Source organism: Myxine glutinosa, chromosome 6 (genome assembly GCF_964187855.1).
Source record: "Myxine glutinosa chromosome 6, kmMyxGlut1.1, whole genome shotgun sequence".
NCBI lineage: Eukaryota > Metazoa > Chordata > Myxini > Myxiniformes > Myxinidae > Myxine > Myxine glutinosa.
Genome location: NC_136266.1, coordinates 189041811 through 189065250, shown reverse-complemented (window position 1 = coordinate 189065250; position 23440 = coordinate 189041811). Strand labels below are relative to the sequence as shown.

At 42.0% G+C, this 23440-nt stretch overlaps 1 protein-coding gene across 1 annotated transcript in view; it reads right to left on the bottom strand.

The window, feature by feature from the left end:
• The window catches only part of DHODH (dihydroorotate dehydrogenase (quinone)), a 183178-nt gene that overhangs the window by 23592 nt on the left and 136146 nt on the right, over positions 1-23440 (bottom strand). Inside the window, exons 4-7 of the mRNA XM_068119071.2 lie at positions 21533-21615; positions 13825-14012; positions 13551-13670; positions 5909-6062 (exon numbers count right to left, since the gene is read on the bottom strand). Of these exons, the coding sequence (XP_067975172.2) occupies positions 5909-6062; positions 13551-13670; positions 13825-14012; positions 21533-21615 (545 nt within the window). The remainder of the gene's footprint in view (positions 1-5908; positions 6063-13550; positions 13671-13824; positions 14013-21532; positions 21616-23440) is intronic.

Here is a 23440-nt window from a genome sequence, read left to right as displayed (position 1 = left end):
CTTCTTGATGGGTATATCCGCTATCTGTATAAATAAAGGGACAGTATCTGTCTGTGTCTTTACCTGAATCGCTACCTCCTCTCTCTCACCACTTTGTACAACATTGTCACCAAACTTTGTTGGCATAGGTACCAGTCCTACAATTCTGTGGTGATTTGGAGTCCGAGTACCAGATGGACAGACAGATGAACAGATAGATAATTATGAATGATAAACGAATGAGGGGTCTGAATAGTGAGGGAATAACTGAGTGGGGAGCACAAATGCACAGCCGACCGAAGGACGAAAATATACTGATCGTGGGATTGAAGGAAAGACCTGTGGGGTGAAGGAGTGATTGTTGAATTAATGTTTGGTGAAGCGAATTAGTCGTGGATTAAGGAGAGAGATTCGTTGCTGAAACGGACAGACAGATGGATGGAGAGCAAACCTGTAGTTCCCTCCAGTGAAAATGGTAGGGGACTAATAAATGTCTGTGGATTCCTAGGTGTACATGAATGCTCTCCCACGGGGTACATTTTCAAAACCGTAACAATATTAACATTAAAACCACTGTGTGACTTTACTGTACCATTTTCATTGGCTACAGTTAAATGATAGCTTCAAATAACTCACAATAGGCATAACTATCCCCATAACTATCCCCAATAGGCATAACTATCCCCCTCCCCTCCAAATCTTCCCCATAACCCCTCCCCTCCAAATCTTCCCCATCACCCCTCCCCTCCAAATCTTCCCCATCACCCATCCCTTTCAAATCTCCCCCCTTGTCCCCTCCCTCCTAAACTACCCCCTCACCCCTCCCCGCCAAGACGCCCCCTCGCCCCTCCCCTCCTAGACTCCTGCCTCACCCCTCCCCTCCAAATCTCCCCCATATCCCATCCCTTTCAAATCCCTCCCCTTGCCCCTTCCCTCCCAAACTCCCCCCTCACCCCTCCCCTTCAAATCTCCCCACCCTCATTGCTTCTCAATTTCCCCCCTCTCACTGCCCCTCCTCAAAGCGTCCTCCCCGCTTCTTCCCCCTTCAAACTCTCACCTCCATCTCCCCCAACCTTCTGCCTCGCTCTTCCCCCTCCTCAAATAACACCTCATTGTGGCTCACCCAATCACCATCAAACCTTTTGTCCGCCCCATCCTTCCCTTTCTCCGAGCTATTCTGAAATCTCTGACACACCTTCAACAGCTCTCCCTACCTCTTCCACCTCTTCCACATCTTACCCTGCCCCTCCTCCCCCCTGTTCTGTATCTGATGCTCCCCCTTCCTCTTCATTAACGGTATGGACCTCAAACATCCGGGGCCTTCGTTCAAACTTAACTGATCTCTCCATACAGGTTGCTTCTGTCAAACCAGACGTGATCTGCTTAACAGAAACTTTCCTCCTTTATGATGTCTCTGATTCCATAGTATCTCTCCCGGGCTACTCCCTCCTCCGGTATGATAGACCTGAGCCTCGTCCTGGAGGCGGGGTTGCTATCTTTATCAAAAACTCTCTTCCTCACTCGCCCTGCACTGCACTCTCTCCACCTCACCCCCAGGAATACCTCTGGCTACGGCTTCCCCTTCGCTCCCACCTCTTGTTCATATGTGTGTTGTACCGTCCACCAAACAGTGATGACTCAATCTACATCTCGCTGTCTGATGATATGGACCAACTTCTATCTACTCATCCCAACTCTCTCTTCCTCATATGTGGTGATTTCAACTGTCATCATGCCAGTTGGCTGGGTGTGGGTACCTCTCTCACCAGCCATGGCTCCTCAGCAAAGGACTTCTGCGACTCACTGGGACTGACACAATCTGTCAATTTCCCGACCCGGATCTCAGTCAACGGAACATCTTCTCTTCTGGACTTGGTTATGACTAACTTCCCTGAAAATGTCTGCTGCTCTTCTTCTGCTCCGATCGGATCATCTGATCATGTCCTTGTTAAAGTGGACATCTCTCTGACCATCCTCAGGGAGCCTGCTCAGCGTCGACGAGTCTGGCATTTCACTCAGGCCAACTGGCACGGTCTTCAAGCAGCCATCAATCATCTGGACTGGTCTCCCATCTCTACCACCTCTGACATCAACTCATCCTGGGAATTCTTCCAAAGTAAATTGCTCTCTCTCATGCACAGATTTATCCCATCTCGTCTTCAGTTGTCATACCCTTCCTCCCGTCCATGGTACACGGAATCTTGTGGTGAGGCTGTTGCCCAGAAACAACTTGCCTTCGTCTCCTGGAAAGCAAATCCAACGGAAGGAAATCTCATTTCCTTTCACAAAGCCCGAAACAAGTGTGTGTCCACCCTCAGGAGAGCCAGGAAACAATATCTCTCCGTTCTCAAGACCGAACTCTCTTATCTGTCTCCCTCTTCCAAATCCTGGTGGCGTCTGGTCAAATCCGTTTCTGGTGTTTGTTCCCCCTCCATCCCCTCCCTTACCTCAAACGGCTACACAGCTGACTCCGCACGTGAAAAAGCTGAATGCCTCAACTCTGTGTTTGCCTCTAAATCTTGTGTCCCAAACCCATCCCTCTCTGTACCCACCATACCCAGTCGTACCCTGCTGCTCCTGGACTCCGTGTCCTTTCCTCCTGACAAGGTGGAAAAGTTTCTGTCAACCCTCGACTCTGATTCTGCAACTGGACCCGACGGCATCAGCCCACGGGTCCTAAAATCCTGCTCTGCTGCTCTGTCTCACCCTCTCTCTGTTCTCTTCACCCTCTCTTTTGCTCAAGGTCAACTGCCATCTGCTTGGAAATCAGCCAACATCACCGCTTTGCACAAAAAAGGTGCAAAAACAGATCCTAGCAACTACAGACCAATCAGCCTTCTCCCAATTATCAGCAAAGTCATGGAATCCATCATTGCTTCGGATATGAAATCTTTCCTCTTCTCCAATGGCTTGATCTCTGATCATCAATTTGGTTTCAGACCAGGTCACTCTACTCTGGACATGCTGCTTCTGCTGTCTCAACAATGGATGGAGGTCCTCAATGCCAAACAGGAAATTAGAGCTGTCTCCCTCGACATATCACGTGCCTTCGACACGGTCTGGCACCCCGCTCTGCTCACCAAACTCTCCTCCTTTGGTATCCATGGAAATCTCCACGCATGGCTGGCGGACTTCCTCTCTAGTCGTCGTCAACGTGTGGCCCTGAATGGGTTTCTCTCATCTCCTCTTCCTGTTCAGGCTGGAGTTCCCCAAGGCAGTGTTCTGGGCCCCGTGCTTTTTCTGGTCTTCATCAATGATCTCTCTGACTCTCTCGAAAATCCTCTCTATCTCTTTGCTGATGACTCCACTCTCTGCCGCTCCATTCCTCTTCCCTCAGATCGGCAGTCTGCTGCCTCCTCACTCTCTGAAGACCTGGACAAAATCACAGACTGGTCAAACAAGTGGAACATGTCTTTCAATCCTGACAAATCTCACACTCTTACTATGTCTCTCCGAAAAGATCGACTGGACAACCCTCCCATCTACTTTCTCAACAATCCTCTCCAAGAAGTTCTGTCGCTCAAGATTTTGGGTCTCACTATCTGCCATGATCTTTCTTGGGAAAACCACATTTCCAAGCTGGCCTCCAAAGCCAGTCGCCGACTGGGCATCCTCCGTCGTGCGAAGTCCTTCCTCGGCACACCTGAGCTCCTCACCACATACAAGGCTTTCATCCGCAGCTCAATGGAATACTGTTCTCCCCTATGGGCCGGTGCTCCTGCCTCACACCTAGCTCGGCTTCACGCTGTTGAAACCAAAGCTTTCAGAATTATTGGAATCTCCCGCGATGAAGCTATCTCTGAGGGCCTTTCACTCACTCACCGCAGGCAGGTAGGTGGTCTTTCTGTCTTCTACCGACTCCTCTCCGGCCTTGCACCCCCAGCTCTCTCTGTGCTCTGTCCCCCAAATATTCCTACAGGTCGCACAAGATCTGCCAGCAACCCTCTGATGGTTAAACTGCCGAAATCTCGGCTCTCTGCTCACCTTCACTCTTTCATTCCTCTTTTCTCCCGCCTCTGGAACAAACTCCCTCACTCCCTTCAATCCCACTCCTCCCTCCAGGTCTTTAAAACAGCTGTTCACCACCATCTCTTATCTTCCCCCATCCAAAACCTTGATCTTTTCTACCCCCGCTAATTCACCCCAGATCCACCTTGTTTGAAATTCCAACTTCTTTCCTGGAAGTCCTGGCAGTGTCCATATGTTTTATACCTCTCCCACCGCCCCCTTCCCACGCCCCCCCCCCCCCCAAGCCCTCGCCCTCTCTCAGATCTCTCGATGTCTCCATGTCTCTCGGTCACTGCTCTCAAATGTTGTGTTTGTGTCCTTCCCCCTCTCTCCCCATCTTGTCTACCGCTCCCTATGTTATATGTTTTATGTGTCGGTTTGTCTTTCTGGGTGATTAATGTTCGCTCTTTCACGAGCCTCGACCTTGTATACAAAAAAAAAAAAAAAAAAAAAAAAAAAAAAAAAAAACTACAAGGCACAACGATAACTGAAGCCAGTACGACACACTGACTTCGTATCGATTGACTGAGATTCACAAAATCGTTTTCTGCAATTTAAACGCATCCATTTATTATAAAATGCAGCAGTGTGGAATCTGTTCAAAGGAATAAGCAAATTAATGCAAACTCCTCTATTTCTGTGAGCAGATGACATATGGTTGTAGTCCACAATAATATGATATGTTGAAACTGCAGAAAGCAATTCAGCAAATTTGGGTCAAATATAGGAATCAAACGTACTGGCTGGCCCAGGCCTCCAACATGGCTATAATTGTGGGGGCGTCTACCCATAACCATCTTACACATTGACTTGATATCCATTTTTACCCAGTCGATCAGCGCAAATTTATTGGTGAGCAATTCTTTGGTTTTTTTCATTTTACTAGCGTGACTACGAGCATTTTACTTACTTTTACCACACGTCGTTTCAGAGGGATAGGCATATTCGACCATTTCGGTGTCATTTGGGTCTTCAGGGTCTTTAGGGTATTTTGGATCCTCTGAGCCTTTAAGGGTATTTGGGGTATTTTGGATCTTCGGGGTATTTAAGGGTCTTTTTGGTCTAAAAGGGTATTTAAGAGTCTTTGGGGTCGTCAGGGTGTTTTGGGTCTTCAGAGTGTTTTGGGTCTTCAGGGTGTTTTGGGTCTTCAGGGTGTTTTGGGTCTTCAGGGTGTTTTGGGTCTTCAGGGTGTTTTGGGTCTTCAGGGTGTTTTGGGTCTTTAGGGTGTTTTGGGTCTTCAGGGTGTTTTGGGTCTTCAGGGTGTTTTGGGTCTTCAGGGTGTTTTGGGTCTTCAGGGTGTTTTGGGTCTTCAGGGTCTTTTTGGGTCTTCAGGGTCTTTTGGGTCTTCAGGGTCTTTTGGGTACTCGGGGTCTTTTAGGCCTTCCGGGTCTTCGGGGTGTTTTGGGTCTTCGGGGTGTTTTGGGTCTTCGGGGTCTTTTGGAGCCTCAGGGCCTTTAAGGATATTTTGGGGCTTTGGGGTATTTTGGGTCTTCAGGGGTCTTGGTGGTCTTGAGGGACTTAAAGGGTCGTCAAAGGTCTGAGGGGTCTCAGCAGTCTAAACGTAATTCAGAGTTCATGGACTGTGTTTTGGGTGTTCATTTTATTTGAAGAAGAAAAAGACGTTTTGGTCGCATATAAACATACATAACCATATACGTTTGCTCTGTAATAATAAGATTGTGTTAAATTCTGTGTTCGGACCGTATAGCCGTGGTTATCGTGATTGATTGGAGACTGAGTCAACTCTCGAAAATTTGATTGTATATTAAAGCAGCACAGGTGGAGAGACGTGATGTTTACTTGACAAATGCTAAATATACAGAAGAAGTGATGTGTCCAACTTCAAAAATAGATAAACAAATACTTTGCACCAATTTTTATTTGGGCTATTTTGAATGTCTCTGTAACATTGAAGCCTGACCTTTTGTGAGGATGTACATCTCTCGTACTGCCTTGGTGGAAAGATCCCGTAGTGGAGGTCCACTCAGTCCACCCACCTCATTGCAGTTGGGTGAAACAAGGGACGCAGGCCGAGACACTGTGGTGTTGGACACAATGAGACCATCCACGTTCAACTGAGGGCAAATAAAAAGCAAAAAGTAAAGTCAATTATTCAAGGCCAGAGTATGTAGCCAAAGTAAGTTGAAAACAAAAGTGAGAATCAAAACCTCTTATTATTATTATTACTAGTGGGGTCACCCGTGGGAATCCCACGGGCATGGAGGTGTATCGTTGCGATCGGTGCAGCCGTTTGTGCGGTACCTGGGACAATAACGTTAGGCGGGAGTCCAAACCTGAAAATGCTGAACACCAAAGCTGAAATTGGAAAAACAATATCGCCTATTTTACTCCAGGGGGTCCCAGGATTACCCACCCAAAATTTCGTTGCGATCGGTTCGGCCGTTTTTGCGGTACCTGGGAACGGACAGACAGACAGACAGACAGACACAGACATTTCGTGAATTATAGTAAGACTAGCGGGGTCACCCGTGGGAATCCCACGGGCATGGATGTGTGTGACATTTCGACATATTGAATTAGATGCTGCACCTGCACATTCAGTTATATAAAATGGTTACTGGCAATTGATCACATCCACAAATGATGTAATCCACACAATTTATGTACTTTACATAACGTTAATAGGAATACATGCCCGTGTAGATGGGAAATACAGTTTGTTTGAAATAAATCACAAATATCAGAAGAAAGTTTTTAAAATTTAGAACTATTCTTACTCAGAGTTAAACATCACCATAATATTATACGGTTGCTTCAACGTTTTCGGTGAATTATATGTCATCACTGTGAGATTTTTTTGGAATTTTTTTTTTTGAAATGAGATTTTTATATTTAAAAAACGGCAAAAAAACATCAGAACAGCTGTGAAACAGCATCAAAACAGCAGTGAAAAAGCATCAAAACACTATCAAAACAACAGTGGAAAGCGTCAAAACAGCAGTGAAAAAGCATCAAAACAGCAGTGAAAAAGCATCAAAACAGCAGTGAAAAAGCATCAAAACAGCAGTGAAAAAGCATCAAAACAGAAGTGAAAAAGCATCAGAACAGCAGTGAAAAAACAGCAGTGAAAAAGCATCAAAACAGCAGTGAAAAAGCATCAAAACAGCAGTAAAAAGCATCAAAACAGCAACAATGGTCCGGTGATTTTTCAATCACCGCAACTAAATGTGTCGGAGTAATTAACTATTTTCCTTCGTGCCCTCCTTTTGTTGCCTGAATGGTGTCACTGCAGGACCTCCGGGTAAACAACATTACGGGTGAACATTCCACTGTGGCCATCAATTTTTCCCTGTTGGCCATTACTGACTACCTTCACCTTGACATCCTCAAATCGTTTAGCACGCGACAATGCAACATATAATTGGCCATGGCTGAAGACGGGTTCTGGTAAGTAAATCCCAACTTTGTGTAATGTTTGACCTTGACTCTTGTTTATTGAGAAAGAGAATGCCACACGAACTGGAAATTGATGGCGTTTGAGTACGAATGGTAGTGTTGTATCGGAAGGTGCAATACTAATCCTGGGTATAAATGTGCGTGTTCCTTTGTGACTGCCAGAAATTATTTCTCCATCTATTATGTTTGGCAACAATCTTTTAACAACCAATCTTGCACCATTGCACAGTCCCTGTTTCGGATCAAAGTTACGGAGTAACATGATGACAGCACCATCTTTGAGACGAAGTTTGTGCAATGGCATTCCAGAAGGAGTTAATTGATTTAGGAATTCCATAGGATAATTTAGTGCCTCTTCAGGGTCATCACAGACAATGGAATCAGCGCTGAAGTACGTCTTTTCTTCCCCAGGAAATGCATCTAGTATCTCATCGTTGATCACAAATGTGGATTCATTCTTTGGACACAACACGGCTCGTTGTGCCAGCGCATCATAGTTTGAATGGATTTCATTCAAATTACCGAAAACAGCCTCTGCTAAAGAAATGTTGTCTTCTACACAGATACGATCAGGCAGTCGTATTAAATCTGAGTCAGGAATTGTTTCCACAGTCCCATTTCCAACCGACAGTAACCATTTTGAGAATTCTTCATCATCATTAGCTCTCATGTTTGATGTTAAGTTCAGCTGTTTGAACTTTGGCCACAACTTGCTACGCTTGATGCATGTGGCGATGATTGCTGCAGGTGCAGCGCGAGGCACAACGGGCAAAACCTGCCTGAAGTCCCCACCAAGAAGTAAGACCTTTCCACCAAAAGGAATGTTGTTGCTGGTTACATCCCGAAGACATCGATCAACAGCCGCTAAAGCATATCCTGGAGCCATAGGTGCTTCATCCCAAATGAATCTTCATCCCAATTCCTTAGAGCATCTGCATCTTTACTCGTAGGTGATATGTTGCATGTGGAGTTTTCCAAAATGGGCACTGGCAATTTAAATCGATGGTGTGATGTACGGCCCCCTGCTAGCAATGTTGCTGCAATGCCCGAGTACGCCATTGGAAGAACCAAATGACACTGGCCTCGCAAGATGTGCAGAAGCGTATTATAGAGAAAGGTCTTGCCACTTCCGCTCGGTCCATCAACGAAAAACAACCGGTTGCCTGTGTACTGGTCCCTACAATGAATGGCCTGTAGGACCTCATCTACAATTTTGATTTGGTCATCATTTAGTAGTTGTCTGTTGTTTTCACCTTTTTCATGTTCATCTCCCGGTACATACTGATAATCATCGCTCGAAAGATCTTCAACAGTGTCTGGAGGTACTGGTAACTGAAATGCTTCCAAGGTCTGTCCATGTCTCAGGAGGAAGGACTGTATTTCTCACAATGCCATGAAAATACTCTGTTCCAAGATATGGCCGCTGTGCACAAAATCTTCGCAAAGGTCGTTTTTATATTTTTCCCACAGTGCCGACGTGTCTGTTGGTGTGCAGAATATGCATAGGGTTGCAAAAAGAGATCTCAATTGTTGTGGCATGGCAAAGATAACTCCATCAGCTAAGGACCTGTCCCATTCTGTATCATCTTCTGTTAAATGTAATTTCCTGGCTGCATCCTTGTATGTTTCACAAACTGCTCCATCTACGGTTCTGAGATCTTCAAATGATGTTTTACCGGGGCAGTGCAGCAGGAGTACATGAAGATGAAAGCGCTCAATGTCCATAGGGCTTGCCGAAACCATGCGTCCGATAACCTTGTTGCCGCCCCGGCGTCAAAGTTTCCATGTCTTTCGTCCATCTTCAAATACGTAATATTTTGGAATGTCATGGTACAGATAACTTCGTGCCTCAGGGTCTCTCTGGTTTAACTGAAACCAAGCTGTAAGTGTTGTACCCCTATGTCGTACAATGGCTTCTTCCTCGTTACCATCCCTGAACACAACAGTCTGCAATTCAGGTAAGTGTACCGCAAGTCTGTTGATGGAATGGGACTGTTTGTGCATTTCAAATTCCATCAATCTCCAAGCTGCCTCTGGGGCACTGACATATCTGCAGTCCAAATAGGTCTTTATTTCGTCCACCTCCACCCTCCCGCGCTCTCGAATTTCGATGCTGGCACAGTCATGTCCCTTGTACACATATTTAAATAAGTACTTTATACTCTTTATGCTTGCGCAAACCTCAATGTTGATGTGTGCTCTGTACTTCTTCAGTAAATAAGCATTGAATGGGACCACATATTGGCAATCAACATCGGTTCCATGAACGGTTATGGTGGGTCCATTTGGGGGACGCTTGTAAAGGGCATAGCCATCTATGCCCGCAAGTGTCTCTGCAGCATACGCTTTTGGAAAGCCTTTACTGCACACTCCATCTTTCACACAAATCGAATGGCGATTTAAAGTGCCACACAGACCATGTATCATGTGAGACTTCACCAAGGAATGGATCTCTGGACACTCATTTGAATTAGGAATTTGTGCGGAAACAATTCTGTCAATGTCTTCAGCGGTACAAATTTTATCTTCTTGGCACAGCATGAGTAATATGTGGGCATGCGGTAGGCCACGCTTCTGATACTCGACGACGTAGAGAAATGCACATACTTTGCCCAACATGTGCTTCTTCGTTATATCGTCGATTAACTCTTTTAATTTCAGATGAAACACGCGTGCCACTAAACCTGGTCTGCCTTCAGCTCGTTGGTGTTGTCCGATGTTTTCTTGTATCTCTGTCCATTTTGGATTACACGTGAACGTGATGAAAAGATCTGGTTTTCCGAAATTTGCGAACAATGGCCATAGCATCTTGGTAGTTCTGCTGCATAGCTCTTGGACTCCCTGCAAAACTCGACGGCAAAATGACGATACGACCGACAGGACGTTGGTTATCAGCAGCAACGTTCTGGACGTGGTCCAGTAGTCCTCTGTATTCCATGGCTCTAAGGGTTTCCTGATTTTGTTTGAAGTATTGCAGTCGATTTGCTTCTGCCTTGCAATATCCGTCGACAACATACTGCTGGAACAATTTCCCCGAAGAATGGATAGTGCTGAATTCATTTCGAATAGCCAGTCGGTAGGCATAGAATTCACGATGAGTTACCTTGTTTCGAACCGCAGTCTGTCGCTGGTGAGGCATGTTTATCATCCATCCAGGCTCGCCATGTGGAAAGAGAATGGGATATGTCATGGGATCAATGTGAGAGGAAAGTGGAGAGAGATTGTGTAAGCCCTGGTCATGCAAATGAACCTGGAAATCCCTGTTTGCAGGTGGTTCACCATCTTGTCCACTAACGAAGACAGCAGCAATTTCATCAGCAGTTGGTATGTTGTAACATCTTTGGTCGTCTGCACACAGTCGACGGAAATGCATTTCCAAGGTAGAAGGGAGGCGATCTTCAAGGACAGCTTTCCTGATTTCTTCCTGTTCACGCTCGAACATAGTCTTGTAACATGTGACATAAGGATTAACGTCAGATAGTATGTTGTGCAGTTCTGCCATCAATTCTTGCAAACATCTGTGATTCTCAGGTCGATTCATACGTTCCTTTGTAGCTTGAGCTGTATCCAAAATAAATAATTGTGCAAATTGTGCTTGTTCATGTACATGTGATGGATGTAATGGACCACAGCGATGGTAAATTTGACCGTGGATTTTGAAATAGTACAGTCCATTTCCTGGAGGAGATGAGATCTGAGCACCCATTGATGCAAAAGCTAATGCCGAATTGTAATTCCGGATATTGTCTCGGAAGTTGCGACATTTTCCATCGTCACCCTGATAAAGTTGTTGCAGTCGAGCAGGTACGGCAAATAGTGGAGGCAATTTGACTTTTCCCTTGGAACAACACAGTGTAAATCCATCCCCTTGTCCTGTTGATTAATTTGTGAAATGGTGTGCAGAACAGTACACACATGGTGACGTCATTGGACCGCATTTATGCTCTTGAACAATATTATCGGATACTTCGGCCGGATTCATTATGGCTGCGGTTGTATATGTTTGCTGAGCACTCCAACGTCTTTGTTGCTCAGCATGCCGTGCGAGTCTGTGTTGGCGTTCATCGACGGTCTCGTTCTCGCACCTCATCGTTGTTGCAGCAGCATCCTGTGCGAGTCTGTGTTCACGTTCGTCGAGGGTCTCGTTCTCCCTCCTCATCGTTGTTGCAGCAGCATCCTGTGCGAGTCTGTGTTCACGTTCGTCAAGGGTCTCGTTCTCCCTTCTCATCGGTGTTGCAGCAGCATCCTGTGCGAGTCTGTGTTCACGTTCCTCGACTGTCTCGTTCTCCCTCCTCATCGTTGTTGCAGCAGCATCCTGTGTGAGTCTGTGTTCACGTTCCTCAACTGTCTCGTTCTCCTATCTCATTCGTTTTCTTGCTGCAACCTGTTCAAGTCTGCATTGACGTTCGTCGACGGACTCGTTCTCCCATCTCATTCGTTTTCTTGCTGCATCCTGTTCAAGTCTGCATTGACGTTCGACGACGGCCTCGTTCACCCTTCTCATTCGTTTTCTTGCTGCATCCTGTTCAGGTCTGCGTTCTTCATCGACTGTGTCATTCATTTTGGAAATGGAAGTTTCCACGCAACGCATGAATTGTCACGAGTCAAGAGGAAGTGTCTCAAAAGTGTATCAAGTGTATCAAGAGGAAGTGTATCATCAAATGACAAATAAATGACATTGTGAAAATTAAACATTTCAAATAAACCTATTTTAAAGGGTATGCGCAAATAAGTAATAAATAAAAAAACGAAGAAATATCTCTCGGTAATTTCCTGAACCATATTTTACTTCCGGCTAATAATGTTGAATGAAATAAAAACGAAGAAATATATGTCGTTTTGTGACGACTGTCATCAAAAGTAAACGGTGAATTCACTCGGTTTATTCGGTTCGGCTCGGTTCACTCTGTTTAAAGAAAAAGCGATAATGTCGAAATGTTGCCGTCTGTGTCATGTTGGGCGGTATACGATACTTGTTGGCTGTTGGGCGGTGATATATTTCCTGAACGATATTTTACTTCCGGCTAATAATGTTGAATGAAATAAAAACGAAGAAATACATGTCGTTTTGTGACGACTGTCATCAAAAGTAAACGGTGAATTCACTCGGTTTATTCGGTTCGGCTCGGTTCATTCGGTTTAAAGAAAAAGCGATAATGTCGAAATGTTGCCGTCTGTGTCATGTTGGGCGGTGTATGATACTTGTTGGCTGTTGGGCGGTGATATGGTGTATTTTTAAAAATATATCTCTGCGTTTTCCCGTGTTGCTGACACCGAGTCTAAAACCATGAATAAAAATGAAATCAGATGGTGAGTTAGATTGGAGATAAAGGCGTGAGAGAGACTCAATGGCCTTGAAGTTGCAGGCCTTTGAGAATTCATTTCGTTCTATAAACGGCAACTTTCATCGGATTTTCTTCCCGTTTTTTTTCAACCGAGTCTAAAACTATGTTAGCGACTGTGAAAAATGAAATGATATATCGAATTTTTAATATGTATCGACACGTTGCCGTCGGTGTCATGTTGGGCGGTGTATGATACACCATGACGCGATTTTTAAAAATATATCTGCATTTTCCCGCGTGTGTGGAATGTTCTCAATTATTGCTGACACCGAGTCTAAAACCATCGATAAAAATGAAATCAGATGGTGAGTTAGATTGGAGATAAAGGCGTGAGAGAGACTCAATGGCCTTGAAGTTACAGGCGTTTGAGAATTCATTTCGTTCTATAAACGGCAACTTTCATCGGATTTTCTTCACGTTTTTTTTCAACCGAGTCTAAAACTATGTTAGCGACTGTGAAAAATGAAATGATATATCGAATTTGATTTGAAATAAAACTGGGAGAGAGAGCAAGACACCACGGGCCTACAAAACAGGCCTCAAAGCTATGCGAGTTAATAAAATGGTGGATATTTGTTTATAATTATATGAAGCCTCTCACAGAATGGGTGGAGCTATGGGTGGAGCTACTCTGCAAACCGAGTAAGCCACACCCTGGACAGACGCCCAACAGACAGACAGACAGAATCATCTACGGCTATTATAGTAAGATAAGGCAGAACACAGAAAAATTTTGTTGCAGTGCTGTTGAAGATGGAAAGACAGTCTCAGATGAGTAGTCTTTCCAACTGTGTATTTCACCTCCATAGTAACTTGTGCGATGTCTGCCTGATCCTGGAGACTCAGATCGGGAGAGATCTTCAGGAAGATAAGGGGGCGTCTGTTACTGTTGCTTCCCAAAGAGTCTCTCGCCTCTATTACCTACAATAAAGAAAAATAACCTTTCGTTAAAAACAATTAGTGCAAAATAATTCCCACAAAAAGCTAGTACATGAATATGCGAGGGAAGAATGAATTGATCATTTCAAACACGTTCAATAATCAAGGCACAATGATAACCTCTTGGGAATTCTACCTTTGTGAGTATGATTCGCAGTTGTTTTGCCACCTGCAGGTCTCGAAGGCCTGGGGTGTTTGGACTGGACACATTGATGACCACGTAGTCGGCCAGTGGTCCGAGGATTTGAATGCCGGTCACATAGTCCATAACTGGGTCTTCAGAATCTTTGTTCTTTCCCAAGTTAATGCCAAGCAGTCGCCCTTCTGCCAATTCAGAACAACAAATTAATAGACCAGGTTTCTTAGAAGGGAAAAAAATGCATCAATGAGAAACCTCAAATATGAGTTTCATGAGTGGACGCGTAGCTCATCTTTACCATGACGTGAAAGCTAGAGGTCGACTTAAACAGAGATCGGGATGAAACAAGGCATCGAGGAAAAATGCTAAATAATCAAGTGGAAGTCAACATAGCTTTTGCCTGTTCATTCTTTTTTTTTTAGTGTTAAAGATTCGATCACACCTTTCAAAAAAGGGTAGGCCATGTTGTGCCAAAACCTTCGAAGAAGTCTGCCCGCCTCATGGTTCTCTGGCCAAAGTCTACTATAGCTGACCTCTATAGTGCCAGAAAAAATACTCACATGTGACTACCAAGAACTGCAAACAGCACTCAATTGCACACAAAGAAAAACATAGCAAACATCCATTTTTCCCCTGATCTGGACAAATCTAGTAAGTCGACTCCTGGTATCAATTTAATTGGACATGTTTTTTGACTTACTAGGTTTTGCCTCCACATTTAGTCCAATAAAAGTGAAAAAAACTTCCGCTTCAAGAGATTTCGTTCAGGAAAAACCAAGCAAGTTAGCCAACAGTAGGAATTTAATCAAGCAAAATCTAGTGAGCCATTATGCAACCATATAAACAAAGGAAAAAAGACATGTGCAATGGAATAAACTATAACAGCACCCTTTGATGTTGCAACATTGACTGATATTCCTCTGCCCACATGATTACATCATCACAATACTTGTACCAAGTTTGATTTAAATCCCTTCAGCTGGTCTGATGTATCACATTTTTACCTGGCATAACATCTCACATTTGACCTTTGATGCCAAAATAAAATCAGTTAATCTTTGCATAATTCATATATATAGTGCATTCAGAAAGTATTCAGACCCCTTCACTTTTTTCACATTTTGTTATGTTGCAGCCTTATGCTGAAATCGTTTTAAATTCATTTTTTCCCTCATCAATCTACACTCAATACCCCATAATGACAAAGAGAAAATAGGATTTTAGGTTCCCAAGAGCACAGTGGCCTCCATAATTCTTAGATGAAAGAAGTTTGGAACAACCAGGACTCTTCCTAGAACTGGCCGCCCGGCCAAACTGAGCAATCGGGGGAGAAGGGCCTTGGTAAGAGAGGTGACCAAGAACCCGATGGTCACTGGCTGAGCTCCAGAGATCCTGTGTGGAAATGGGAGAAACTTCCAGAAGGACAACAATCACTGCAACACTCCACCGATCTGGGCTTTATGGCAGAGTGGCCAGACGGAAGCCTCTCCTCAGTGAAAGACACATGAAAGCCCATTTGGAGTTTACAAAAAAAGCACCTAAAGGACTCTCAGACTGTGAGAAACAAGATTCTGTGTAAAAGATATAACGATATCCTGTAAAACCTTTTCATAATCTTTCTCTTTAACCCACCTAAGTTCTCCATAAGGTAGGGCTTGAGACATCGCCCATCCATATAAATTATTAGCATCATAATACATCAAATAAGAACTATATTTTGGAGCATCATAATTAGAAAGATATTTGTTGTTAACTTCAACATGTCTACTCGAACATACTTGAGATATTCCTCCTCGTTTAGCCTTTTCTATCATCAAAAGCAAATCTACATCACTGATTAAATCCAAATCCTGTTTTGTCATTTTTAACATAGCACTGCAAGCCAAGCCAGGAGCAGTGTAATAGTGGGCGGGGTCTAATCCATAGGAATTTTTATTATGACAGACGCTTCTAAAAGTCTCAAATACATCAGTCAATAGTAATACATCAGTTTTAAGAAACAAATCATGATACTCTCCAAGGTTCTTTATATTAAACTTTTCCCAAACATTTTGTGCTCGAGTATAATCTTTATCAGTTACATGAGTTTTATTTAACTTATTGTAGAAATTTTCTGTTGGTGGGAGTTGTGTTTCTTTAAATCTCTCAAATGAACCCATATAATCATACAGATATATCCCCTTTTGTGATAAGTTCAATCTCTTCTTGATTTATGAAATACTCTGAAAGACATGGAAAGTTTTTAATATTTGATACTAAGTTAGATAATGGACTTGCCATAAATTTAAATGTGTCAAGATATCTAATATTAGTTATAGGAGATGTATGAATTGTTTTTGTGAATGAAATGTATTTCTGATCCATGTTAGGAATTGCTGAGATACTTCCAGAAGTCTTTGAGAGTTCCTTGATGAATAGATGAGTATCATAATGAGCATTGTTATGAAGAAAGACAGGAATGAAAGAGGGGAGTTGATAATTAATATTACAACTTTAGTGAGCCGGACCTCTATATTTACCAGTGAGATGACAATGATCTCTAACCTTTAGGCCTTCACCAATTTTCTCCTCACAAATATTACAGACATTGTTTTTTCTAAACTCCCTTTTCTCTTCACTCATCAAGGACATTGGTTTATTGGTTTCTCTCATTATCTTGGTTAATCGAACACAGTCTCTTTCTAGTCGTTTCACAAACTCCTCTGGGGTATTAGAGCCTCTATACTCCTCTAACTTGTATTCATCACAAACGGATGATTTGATATATTAACAGAAACCACAAGGAGTATGTTTTTGATATTTACTCGTGTAAGACCCTTTAGGGTCTGGAGAAACAGTGTTTATCTTTTCAAGAATACTTTCAAAGTCAGCATATATCACGATTGGATGTTTTATAGTCTTGTTGAAATCTTTAAATGATATGTTTGAACCTACTTTTGGCATACTAATTAAGGTTGATTTCTGATCACTACAGTATTTTGAATGTTGGTTTAATCTTTCTTTAGTATGAAAGAAGTTGAGACATCGCTTACAGGGATAGGTTTTATTTATTTATTTGACGACTTGTGAGGTGATTAATCTTGATAAATTTTTGATGTAAGCATAATGTGAATTTTCTCCCGAACTATAACAAAGAAGGTCGATGTGTGTTTTATCATCTTTATAGTTATCAGAAATATTTAATATCTGAACTCTGTTTGTATCCGTTAATCCATATACATTAATAGATGGATTATTCATTTTCTCAAATTTTGGAATATCCACCAAAGACATTGGAAACTTTAAACCTTTAACATTTAACGTATTCTCATATTTCATATAATGTGATATTCTCCCAAGTTTTGAATGTGGGGGATGAAGGTGAGCGAGAACAGACCATAGGAAACATTTATTATCTTTGTTTTGAATATTAACAACCGCTTTTTAAAGTTTAATTTCTCTTGGTAAATCAATATAAGAAGAAGCTTTAAGAGAGTCTGATTTCAGAATGTGTATATCTAAGAAAATGATTTTACTAATACTATATCCACTACCCACCACAGTATTATCTACATCCTGCTCCTGTTTTACAAGTTCACCATAAACACCCGATGATAAGAAATCTTGGAATGATGTGATGAAGTGAGGGTCTGTTCTCATGTAGGGGGTTTCTTCAACGTCATCTTTTACGATACCCATTTTTACCCCCATATAAAACTTCAAAGTATTCATCTCAGACAACGTATCTTTTACAAAGTGTTTCAACAGCAGGTTTAACCATCTCAATCGCATCAGCTATTGATTTTGGTCCAGGAGTTCCAAACTCAAAAACCCTAATCTTAATGTGTCCCTTAAATGCTCCATCAGAGTTTTAAATAGAGTATCCAGACATAGTCATGTGTTTGTGTGATTGAAGGTGAGACTTAAAGCCATCCTTTTTAATGTTCTTATTAAAGACATCACAGTGTTTAACATTAGACACAGGAGGTAGTTCTCCCGCATTTCGCCTATGCTTTTTTGTTATAAGATGTTTGTTATACCAGACCTTTTTAATGTCCTTGGAGCAGACATCACAGTGTTTAACATTAGACTCTGGAGGTAGTTCTCCTATATTTCGTGTATGCTTTTTTGTTGTTAGATGACGCGCCAAAGCACGCTTATGATATTCATGATTGCAAACGTCGCAATACGTTGTATCCACCATATTTATATAGTAAAAAAACTTGATGAAAATGTCGTGGTAATTTATAGATATTTCTTCGCTTAAACTAAAAATGTCGTTGTAATTTATAGATATTTCTTCGCTTAAAATGAAATAGTATCAATGATTTCAACCACTTAAGAATGGTCTCTTTTATAAGTAATTCTATGCTTAAAATAAAAATCAGTTCTTGGCACAGATCCAAATTAATATGTAACTTTTTTACTTAATAAATACAATGTTTCAAAACACAAAAGACAAATTTCAATCAATCTCCTCATTTAAAAAGGATACTGAAATATATTGCATGGATGTATCATTGAACAAAGATGATTACAATAATTTTTGGGTAAAACCTATTATGAAAGATAATATGAGCTGCTCAATACCTTTTAAAGGAAGAGCATTCTCTGTCTTTGGGAAACCATCAATTAAAGTAGTGATAACAAAAGTTTCACCACTATTTATGGAGATCTATAACAAACTAGAGGAGGTAATGAAAGATGTAAAAGTATCAAAAGAAAAAACTCTTTTTACTGAAGGTACCGAAAAGGAAGCTAAAACTATTAGCTCTAAACACGGTGAAATTTCTATATTCTTTAAAAACCCCAAAGATGTCAATCTTGATGAAATGAAAGATGTTAATATATCAGGAGAAATGTCATTTCATTCAGTCATAGCAAAGAACCATTTTAAAATTACCTTTAATATGAAAAATATAGAAGTTGAATCTGTTAATGAACAAAAGCATATGGATATAGACGGTAATGTTTTTTCTTCTAATTAAATAAGTCATTATTCAAGTGAAGATTTTGTTGATTTTAAAAGTGATGTTACTATTGGAACAGAAGACAGTTATGATACTGAGAGTTTGTGTTCTAACGATAGTTATGAAAGTAGTTTTACAGATGATGATGATTATGAAAGCACCGATTATAGTGAAGATGATTTTTAGTTTAAGTAATCTTTTACTATATAAATATGATAAATCCAAACGACATACCAGATATTGAGCCTCTTGAATTCCCCGATTCTTAATATGATAAATTAGAGAATTGTCTGGCTTGTGATAGAGTGGGATTAAATACAGAGTCAAAAGCGCATAAACAATGTTTATTCTGTGATTATCTTTTAATTAATGATGATAAAACATGTAAAAACACATATAACTCTTTTTAAATTAGAACCAAAAATGAATTACTTTACAAGATTAATTAGAGAGATGAATGTTAAGTATTATGATGATAATACACCATTTCTTACAAGGGAAGATAATATTTGTATTGAGGAAATGTTGTATAAGAGCTTAATGATATTGTTACAGTTTTTAGAACCTTCACTTTGTAAAATAATAAGCCTTGTAAATAATTCCCTGTAAATATCCCATCTTCCAAAGGTCAAAGGTCGCACCCTAGGTAGTCCATATCGCAACACGTAGGACACCATAGGAACTTCTTCAGTTATTTCATTAGTATGTGTTTCAGGTAAGGCTCTGTTTCCAATAGTTTGACTCTGTGTTGTATTAATCAAATAACCTAGGCCCCTTGTTCAATCCCCTTCATTTTGCAGCTTAGCCTCCCTCCAAATTGGATTGCGCGTCTCTTACAGCCACAGCGCTGGCTCCAAACGCCATTAACCACGCGGTCAAGCTGGAGGAAAAGGGGGAGAAGTTGTCGGAGCGAGGCGTGGCCCCATCGTGTCACGAAGGGAGGAGCCGGTGAACCCTCGCGACCAATCAGGGCTGAGGCGTGTTCACCGGTAGGCAGACCTAAAAAGCATGCGGCTTCATACGCGAGCACGTGATAAAAGCGCTCAGGTGGGACTACTTCAAGAGAGCCGCGGTGAGTCAAGAGGTTGCGAGGCAGAGCAGAAGGGAGAGCCAAGGAGCCAAAAGACGAGACCAGACACGAAGTTGAGTGAGAGAGTCGGTCCGCTCCCGCGACAATACCAACCGCGCTGCCTGCCGGGTTTTGCCGCGGAACTGAAGCGTGGGCCGGAGTTGAGCGTGAACCTGGAGCCGGACCTCAATGCCTGAATCATCTGCCCGGACCTTCCTCCCCTGCCATCTGCCTGGACCTTCTCCTCCTTCCTGCTATCCCCCTTTCGTGTAAGTCTGTCTGTATTGTCCTGGGCGTGATATTTAAGACTGTGTAAGCTTGCCCTGTGTCCTTTTGCTCTTCTTCTTGTATATGCCCTTCTTTCATTTCCTCTTATAGTAGTATAGTAATAAACCATATTTGTTCTTCTTTACCTTTTGATTTCCTCTCATTCGATCGCTTCCATGATTTCCTCAATTGAGTACCGGTGGCACGATTAGAACCGCTCAGAATCGGGTTAGTCTTTTTGCTAACGGCCCGAGTCGCAGCTCGCTACGCTCGGCGTATCCATTAATGCTGCGGCCCGGGTGGGAGTTATCTCCTCGCTTTACGGCCAGGGGTAGCACTCAGGTATTTGGGACTTTATTGACCAATCACCCTGGCTACTCCCGACCGGAAGTGATGTCATTATTTCCAGGACTGGGGGATCGGCCAGTTTGAAAGACAAGGGGATTATAACCCCCTCTTGGTAAGAGGCGCGCCGCCCCCCGAATCCGCAACAATATTTATTATTCAAAATAATTTTAATGGAAATGTTAATACAAGATACTGCATAAATAAAATAATGGATTATCTTGAAATTAAACCTGAACTCAGGATAAAATATAGAGTTTCTAAAAAAGCTCAAAAAAAGTTAGATGACTTGTTTTCCAAATATATAAATGAATGATTTTTTTACCTGTTTGGGAAAACAAGATAAAATTTAACAACCATAAAAATCTTACAAATTCATTAAGATGTCTAATAGTTGGTTCAAGCAGATGTGGAAAAACCTGTTTGCTTTTAAAGATGCTCCTTACCCCCAACTTTTTAGATTATAATAATTTAATAACTTTTACAATATCATAATTTAATAATAATTAATTTGCATCATGATGCATATTTATACCAAGTTTGGTGAAAATCCCATTACTGGTTCACCTGTCACCTCGGTAACAGATTTTTTTTTTAACCAAATGGGACCTGTCACCTTTAACCTTTCAGTTTATCTGAACATCATTATAGATACCTGTACCGAGTTTGACTGAGATCCCTTCAGTCATTCTTAATTTATCGCGGTAACAAAAACCTATCACAGACGGATGGACGGACGGACGGACAGACAGACGCATGAACAACTCTAAAGCATAATGCTTACGGCACCTCCTTCGACGGAGGCATAAAAAAGACTTGTGCACTGGAAGCATTGTCGCACATGTGCAGCTAACATGCCTAAACTAGTTCTCTTGTTCCCAGCACTGTAATCCCAAAGATCCATTGTTTTTTCTAAATATCTCAAATTCCAATGGAGTTTTTTCTTAAATACTTCACTAGGATGTAAGGAGAGATTTCCGTAAGGATGCATAATCCCATGGGAGGAGGAATATCAACATGTTCCCAACCTAACTTTTCCTAATCAACTCGATCTCAGGCCATGCTCACCAATTACCTTTCGATAGCGCATCCTGTATCCCAGTCCGTGCCTGCAATCTCTGTCTCACTGCAGCACACCCATCGCTGTTGAAGCCAAATCTGCAAAACAATAAAGTTGTTGATCACCCTGTGTGAAACAAGTCACATATTTATTACAAGCAATTTTAAACTGTGAACATCACTCAAACAAAACTACCTTATACTACCTTCTCTCTGAATCGATGAAAAGGTATGAAAGCTTTTCAATCTTTGTTATATAAAAATTGTATAAATAGCTCAATGGAATATCACCTTTTGGTTTTCAATCTGTATAAATATTTTCAAGCGTTTGTTTGTTTGTATGTTATTCTTTTATGGCAGAACCACAGCACCTATAGGCCCCAAATTTTGTGTGCAAGTACTTCAGAATCTGGGCAAGGTTTTAAACTACCACACGTTGGCCTTGGCATCCGTTTTCAGGCTACCAAAGGCTGCTATAATGTGTATATTGGGATGTAGGACCAGACAGTGCTACCGCCGGTAACCACCATGAGGCCAATAACTTCATAGCTTTTCACTGTCCCACACATCCCAAAACTACCGCCGGGAAAAGCTCACTTTGTAATGTCAGGGCACAATAACCTCTGGCCTCAACAGCACATTTATATGTGGGGGGTTCAAACAGCTATACAAACAAGACAAAATGTGACTCTGGCAAAAGCAGACACTTGGGGGCAGAAATCAAAACTGAGATTTTGATATCATCTGATTCCCGAAGCTTTCTCTTTCATTTGATATATACATTATGTTATTTGGATGAAAATTAACGAAGTTGTGGTATTGTAATGACAATTATATTTTCGTTTAAACAATGGAGATAATTAGGTTCAAAGTTTTAAAATGGCTCCTTCACCATTGACTTGCAATGCTTTGTCGGTGGCTTCATGCACATCCTGCATTTGACAGTAAGCCCCGACATGCTTGTTTCTCTTGCTGTTGGAATTGTTGTGGATGGATCCATCACCGGTGACTTGCAATGCTTTGTCGGTGGCTTCATGCACATCCTGTATTTGACAGTAAGAACCGACAACCTTGTTTCTATTGCTGTTGGAATTGTTGTGGATGGATCCATCACCGGTGACTTGCAATGCTTTGTCGGTGGCTTCATGCACATCCTGTATTTGACAGTAAGCCCCGACAAGCTTGTTTCTCTTGCTACTGGAATTGTTGTGGATGGATCCATCACCGGTGACTTGCAATGCTTTGTCGGTGGCTTCATGCACATCCTGTATTTGACAGTAAGCCCCGACATGCTTGTTTCTCTTGCTATTGGAATTGTTGTGGATGGATCCATCACCGGTGACTTGCAATGCTTTGTCGGTGGCTTCATGCACATCCTGTATTTGACAGTAAGCCCCGACAAGCTTGTTTCTCTTGCTACTGGAATTGTTGTGGATGGATCCATCACCGGTGACTTGCAATGCTTTGTCGGTGGCTTCATGCACATCCTGTATTTGAGAGTAAGCCCCGACATGCTTGTTTCTCTTGCTATTGGAATTGATGTGGATGGATCCATCACCAGTGACTTGCAATGCTTTGTCGGTGGCTTCATGCACATCCTGTATTTGACAGTAAGCCCCGACAAGCTTGTTTCTCTTGCTACTGGAATTGTTGTGGATGGATCCATCACCTGTGACTTGCAATGCTTTGTCGGTGGCTTCATGCACATCCTGTATTTGACAGTAAGCCCCGACATGCTTGTTGTGAAAATCAACCAAGTCCACAACTTGTCCCATATGTAGGTTTAATCTCAATCAGATATTTGCATCATCCTGTAAAATACATCATGCAATATATATGTCAGGATCTAGGCATCATATGAGAAAGATTTAATATATCAGTCAATGCAAGCAAGCCTAGAATATAAGTGGGTACGTACCATTCA